Source organism: Alligator sinensis, unplaced genomic scaffold, assembly GCF_000455745.1.
Source record: "Alligator sinensis unplaced genomic scaffold, ASM45574v1 scaffold658_1, whole genome shotgun sequence".
NCBI classification, from domain to species: Eukaryota; Metazoa; Chordata; order Crocodylia; family Alligatoridae; genus Alligator; species Alligator sinensis.
In genome coordinates this window covers 682,407-689,190 of record NW_005842109.1, presented here as the reverse complement: position 1 = coordinate 689,190, position 6,784 = coordinate 682,407, and the positions used below count along the sequence as shown (strand labels likewise).

General features: G+C 41.8%; 1 protein-coding gene across 7 annotated transcripts in view; it reads right to left on the bottom strand.

Annotated features, from left to right (window-relative positions):
- ORC3 (origin recognition complex subunit 3) overlaps positions 1-6,784 on the bottom strand; it is a 91,840-nt gene that overhangs the window by 39,069 nt on the left and 45,987 nt on the right. For all 7 annotated transcript variants that reach the window (XM_025205265.1, XM_006024562.2, XM_006024563.2 and 4 more), the window contains 2 exons: positions 5,784-5,917; positions 5,225-5,288 (listed from right to left, as the gene is read on the bottom strand). In XM_025205265.1, the coding sequence (XP_025061050.1) occupies positions 5,225-5,288; positions 5,784-5,917 (198 nt within the window). The remainder of the gene's footprint in view (positions 1-5,224; positions 5,289-5,783; positions 5,918-6,784) is intronic.

Sequence of the window (6,784 nt, the reverse complement as noted above, 5' to 3'; positions counted from 1 at the left end):
AGTCTGGTGCCTTGCTGCTGCCTCTCTACAACCCCAGTGAGAGACTTGTCGTGCCCTTTGCTTAGGCACACTGAGGCAAAGAACTCGTTGAGGAGTTCAGCCTTGTCCCCTCTGTCTGTCACCAATTGTTTCTGCCCATTTAGCAGGGGTCCTATTCCTCCCTGGGCCTTCCTTTTACTCCCTATATATCTAAAAAACAATTTCTTGTTGTCTTTTACTTGGGTTGCCTTCCTCAGCTCCATGGCAGCTTTGGCCCGTCTAACTGTCTCCCTACAAGCGCGAGCAGAGGAGGTGTATTCGTCTTTGGTGATCTCTCCCTGTTTCCACTTTTTATGTGCTCCCCTTTTGTCCCTTAGGCTGCCCTGGATTTCTCTGGTCAGCCAGGGAAGCCTCCTGGCCCCTTTCCCCCTTTTGCCTCGCTCGGGGATCATCTTGCTTTGTGCCCAAAGGCTCATTTCCTTAAGGCACAGCCACCCTTCTTGGGCTCCCATCATTTCAAAACTCCTACTCTGCAGTGCGTCCTTGACTAATCGCCTGAGTTCATTGAAATCAGCTTTCCTAAAGTCTAGCACTTTCACCCTACTAGTTACCTTACCCACTCGACGTCTTATGGTGAATTCTATTATTAGGTGATCACTGTCCCCCAGATGGCTACCGATCTGTAGGTCCCCTACCATGTCATCCCCTGTTGCCAATACCAGATCCAGTATGGCATTCCCCCTAGTGGGACCGTGTACCTCCTGTGTCAGGTGGAGGTCCTGTACACAGGTTAGAAGCCTGCGTGAACGGTAGGACTTTGCCGTCTGCGTCTCCCAGCAGATGTCTGGGTAGTTTAGGTCCCCCATAACTACTGCCTCTTTAGCTTTTATTGTCTCCGAGAGCTGCCTCAGGAGCCCCAAATCTATTTCTTCCCCTTGGTGTGGGGGTCTGTAGCAGACCCCTACCACCAAATCCCTTTCTCCTTGCCCCCCTGTCTCCTCTGCCTCCTGTCAGACCAACCTGATTGCCTTCTACAATCAGGTCACAAAATCATTAGCTGCAGGTGTCACAGTGGATGTAGTCTTTCTGGACTTCAGGAAGGCCTTTGACACTGTCTCCCACCCCATTCTCATTAAAAAGCTAGGCGACTCTGGCACTGATGCCTACACAGTCAGATAGATCGCAAATTGGCTGAGGGGCCACACCCAGAGAGTGGTGGTGAACAGGTCAGATTCGATCTGGAGAGATGTGGGCAGTGGAGTCCCCCAGGGCTCAGGCCTTGGGCCTGCACTGTTCAATTTCTTTATTAGTGATTTGGATGAGGGGGTGAAAAGCACGCTGTTCAAATTTGCTGATTACACCAAGATTTGGGGCGAGGTGGGCACACTAGAAGGGAGGGACAGGATACAGCTGGAGCTGGACAGATTACAGGGGTGGGCGAATGAGAATAGGATGGAATTTAATACTGACAAATGCAGGGTACTGCACTTGGGCATTGAGAACCAGCAGCATACCTATAGGCTGGGGAACTCCCTTCTCATCAACACAGTGACAGAAAGGGATCTTGGAGTCATTATCGATTCCAAAATGAACATGGGCCGCCAATGTGAGGACGCAGTCAGTGAGGCTAACTGCACCCTGTCATGCATCCACAGATGCATCACGAGCAGAGCCAAGGAGGTGATCCTCCCCATCTATGCAACGCTGGTCAGGCCACAGTTGGAGTACTGCATCCAGTTCTGGGCGCCACACTTTAGGAGGGATGTGGCCAGCATCGAGAGAGTCCAGGGGGGCCACGCACATGATCCGGGGACAGCAGGGCAGACCCTACGAGGAGAGGCTATGGGACCTAAACCTGTTCAGCCTTCACAAGAGAAGGCTGAGAGGGGACCTGGTGGCCGTCTATAAACTTATCAGCAGGGAATGGGAGACCCTGTTCTCCCGAGCGCCTCCCACAGCAACAAGGAATAATGGTCTTAAGTTGTAGGTTCAGGCTGGACATTAGAAGGCACTACTTCACAGTCAGGGCGACTAGGATCTGGAACCAACTTCCAAGAGAAGTGGTGCTGGCTCCTACCCTGGGGGTCTTTAAGAGGAGGCTTGATAATTACCTAGCTGGGGTCATATGAGCCCATTATTCTCTCCTTCCCAGTGCAGTGGGTTGGACTTGATGATCTACTTAGGTCCCTTCCAACCCTACATCTATGAATCTATGAAACTTGAATTCAGTTTTAACTGGCCTCTCTGACAGAGGCCCTTCCCTTTCTACACTTCTTACACTTAATTAAGAAAAGAACAGGAAGCCAGTGGAGGAATGACATGATTAAAGCAATGAACTAGAAAAAAATAAGATTTTTTAGCAACATTCTACATTGATGTGGTGTGGTACAATATTGTGTTTTTCAAGGCAAAAGAAAAAAATGTTGCAATAACTAAGATGAAAAGTGGTAGTGGCCTGGACAAAGTGATTTAGCTGTGTGAAAGGCCCCATCTACACTGACCAAGTAACGCCTATTAAAACTAGTTTAATCCTAGAGTGGTTTTAAAATGTTTAGAATTACTTTAGGGAGTTAAGAGTGCAGACATAAGCAATTCATAAAATGCTGATCCTTGAATTTTATGCCAATCTTCTACATCTAACCACATCAGTGAACGCTATTAGAAATGTCACTTTGCGTAACTGTTCTTTTTCAAATTTTACACACTGTTCCCTCTAAAAACCATATGACTGACAACGTATACTTTTGTATCTATTTGGTTTCCTTCTAGTTAGTAGTGACCATAAGTTACCATAAGTATGTCATAAATAAACTGTATGAATAAGCAGGAAAGAGAAGCATTATTGAACTTTTATATACAACAAATTGGTATAAGTTGAACAAAAAGCTTTTACTGCTTAGACAGGGAAGTTTAAATTTTATGATGTATTTAGCATTTATCAGTTTAATATTAAGATTCATCAGGTCATTTTTGTGGGGGCTTAATCATTAAGAATACTTTATAGGAGTAAAATATTTGATATATTATTAATAATTCCTAGGGTTATTTTAAATCGAAAGTTCCTTGATTTACATGAATATCAACCCATTAGACTTTCACATAATCAAATATTATTAAAAGTATGTATGTGTGTATATGTATATACACACACAGCATGTATGTATTTATATAACGTGCATGTGCATACACACACACTCTCTCTCTCTCCCCCCCACAAATTACTGTCTGCATTATACAAAAATATATTCATTTCTTAAGTCCTCTTCTGCTAGCCATTCCAGTGATATTACTTTACATTAGTATTATGCTTTGTGTATTTGGAGCTTTCAGATTATGAACTAAAACCCAATGACCTGAAACTTGTGTAGATATAGATGTACACACACACATACATATTGTATATGTATATATGTATGCATGTAGATATCTAAACTAGTTTCAGGCTCATTGGGTTTTGGTTCATAATTTTAAAGCTCCAAATACTTCTTTACTTTAGTATTATGCTTTGTGTATTACTGGAAAGACTAGCAGAAAAAGACTTAAGATATGAAGTTATTTTTGTATACTGTAGGCAATAATTTGCAAGAAACTTTCAAAGGAAGTTGCCTCTGCATTCTTGGGAAGAAAAAGTCTTTTTCCAAAAGAGCACGGGATGATTTTGGCTCCTGAGTTACCATTTTTCTCTGTAAAATATTCTTTTACATTTTTGGCCATACTGGAGCTATGCCCAAGTATAACAGCAACAACATTTACCTCAACAATCTTTCTATGACTGGTATCTAGCTTATTTTGTAAAACATTTAAAGACTAATACTTTGTTTTTGTGTTATCTAAGGATTACAGAACACTATCATAAACCAAGGTCACAATCCTACATGTCTAGAATGAGCAGAAACCTTGGGATCACTGGATGCCCTACTAACTTCAGTGGGGATCTGCACAGAATAGTGGGGGCAACTGCTTCTGCAACAGATTACAGCATTATTTATTTAGCAAGTGTTCTGGGAAGTTTAGCCTTACTAAGTAGTAAAAACTTAACTGTAAATAATTTAAGACTTCCCTCGCCTTATGAGGCAGATAATTATTCCACCCATTTTACAGATGAACAAATTAATGCACAAAAAGGTTACATGATCTGCCTGAGGCCATAAACAGCAAATCAACCAAATCAGGAATGTCTAACTTCAGAGTGCTGGCAGCCACATGCTGCACTGGTTGTGGGCATGGAGCCGCATACGACATGGGCTGCATGAGCTTCCCATGTCAGTCATGTGCAGCCTTCCCATCTACCCCCATCCCCTCCTCCTCTGATTGCTGCTGCATAAGTAGGCTTGGCAGGATTTGATTTTTATTGGTAAATGTTGATAAACATCAATTTCACCTCACACTTACAGACCCACAAAAAATATTTCCATTGTTAAATAATCAAAATTCACAGAAAGGGAACATAAGAAAAAATATGGCTGATAGAGCATGTGATGACAGGGGGGAGCAGAACTGTGCTGACTGCAGTTTGGATTGCAACTCCCAGAAACCTCAGCGGACTGCAAATGAAGGGGAAGTGACAAAATGGACAAAGAAGCTACTGGTGAGCAGAGCTGGGACTGATGGCAGCTCTGCCACTCAGTTGGCAGCAGTCTTACAGTAGTTGCATTTGACGCAGCGGGCAGTTAACCTGCACTATAATAATCGTATGCTGTCATCGATAAATTGTCTGCTCTGTATAACCCTAATTTTGTGCAACCCTGAAAATTTAAACTGATAAAAATTAAAATAAATGCTTAAAAAAGACAATAAAATCAATATCCGTCAAAATTATTAAAACTAAAACTCATATTCTGCCAAGCCTATGCATAACCATACTCCCCACTGATGCTGCCACATGGGCAGCAAGCTCATCGGGCCTTCTACTGTTCTGCCTTGCCTCAAAGACTCCAGCCATATCGGCAGCAAGAACAAGAGCAATGTAGGGAGTGGTAGCCAGCTGGGCCCCTAGCATGTTAACCTTTAAATGGGCTGGATGTGGCCCGCAGGCCACCAGTTAGACAGCCCTGAACCAAACAACTGCCATGTAGGTCTGAAATCCAGTCTAGAGTTAATCAGACACGTTTCAGGACAGTACTTTTAGGATACCTACAGTACCTATTACATAGAAAACTAAAACAGAATTTGGTTTTCACTTTTCATGTGAAATAAAGGTTTCTGGAAAGTTATATCTATTTCAACTTTTTTTTTTAAATTTTACCTTTACAAAGTTGTCTTCAGTCAACAGTGCAATCTGTTTTTCTGATACTTGACTTTCCACATACCTGAGGTAATAATCATCATCATAATCATAATATAATCATAATAAGGAAGGTATATTTAAAAAGTGACAGAATTAACAAATGAGATCTGGTTAGGAGTGAATTTAAATTAGCAGTCAGGATCTAGTGGGTACCAAGGTTACTGTAGGTTTATGCCTGCAATACCTTTCAACTGGCCATCTAAAAAAAATTATCAGAATAGCATGTTTCTGTAAGAAGGATAAAAGAAAACACAGATCTCTTACAGCAATGGGAATGATTTTACAGCAGGTTCTCATGTACCATAAGAACTTCTAACTTAAGCACAAGAGATCAAAAGAGATCCACAAGGAATTCAAAATTGTCTTATGCTGGTTTTACCCATTTTGAATAAGGACACAGGCATACACAACTGTGCATTTCTTACAAATGCAAACTATTTCACAGGATTGAAAAATCTCTTTTTTTTAAAGCACTAATTGGATACAGGACTGTTTACATTAATTATTTCTCCTTTACCTTCTAAAAGACGGTAGGCTTCGAATATGCTCACACTGTTCATGTGAAAAAGAATTTACTCTTTTTTTAGCTTCTGGAAGCTGGCAACACAGCACACTGAGGGGCTGGGAGTAGAAATGCTCCACAACAGACAACTGAAAGAGACAATACATTAAAAATATATAATATTTTTACATATATAGTTAATTCTTCTTGCTATGTCCTATGGATTGAAAGCTTCTTTTTAAAGAAGCTACACAATTTATTAAGTTTCTAAAATAACTACACTGATTTTAAAGCATTATAATTAGTTTAATACATTTATATGTCAGGTTGAATTAATGCTTTCTAGCTGCTAGAAGTGGATGATTGTTCTGTCAATAACTTTGCCATTTTCTGCTGTGCATATTATTCAGCTTTTTTTTTTTTTGCTTTATACAACCAGACTAAACAGCTGGTCAAATATGACTTGATTAGTTTACTCAGTGAATAAGAATAAGCTTCAACAAATGCATTATTTACTGCATGGGTTTTTGGTTGCAGCCATGTTGATCTAAGGACATAGGTAGGCAAGGCTCTTTGGTTAGATATGATATCTTTTCTTAGACCAACTGAATAGTTGGAACAAAATTCTTAGCAAGTCTTTGGGAGCAGACTCTCTCTATGTTAAGGAAAACTACACATCCCTGCAAGCCGATATTGGCGACCAGGGTGGACGGCTGGAGACCCTCTGGGTTAAAATCCGTGGGGAACACAGCACAGGGGACACAATGGTGGGAGTCTATTACAGACCTCCCACTCAAAGTCCTGAGCTTGACCAGGAGTTTGCCCAGGAACTGGCTGAGGCAGCTTGCTCCAGGACCATGGTTGTCATGGGTGACTTCAATTACCCGGACATCTCGTGGGAGGATCGCTCAGCAAAATCTGAGCGGTCGCAGAGCTTCCTCTCGTGCGTGGATGACCTCTACCTGACTCAAGAAGTCTATGGGCCAACGAGAGGCAAAGCGCTGCTCGACCTGGTA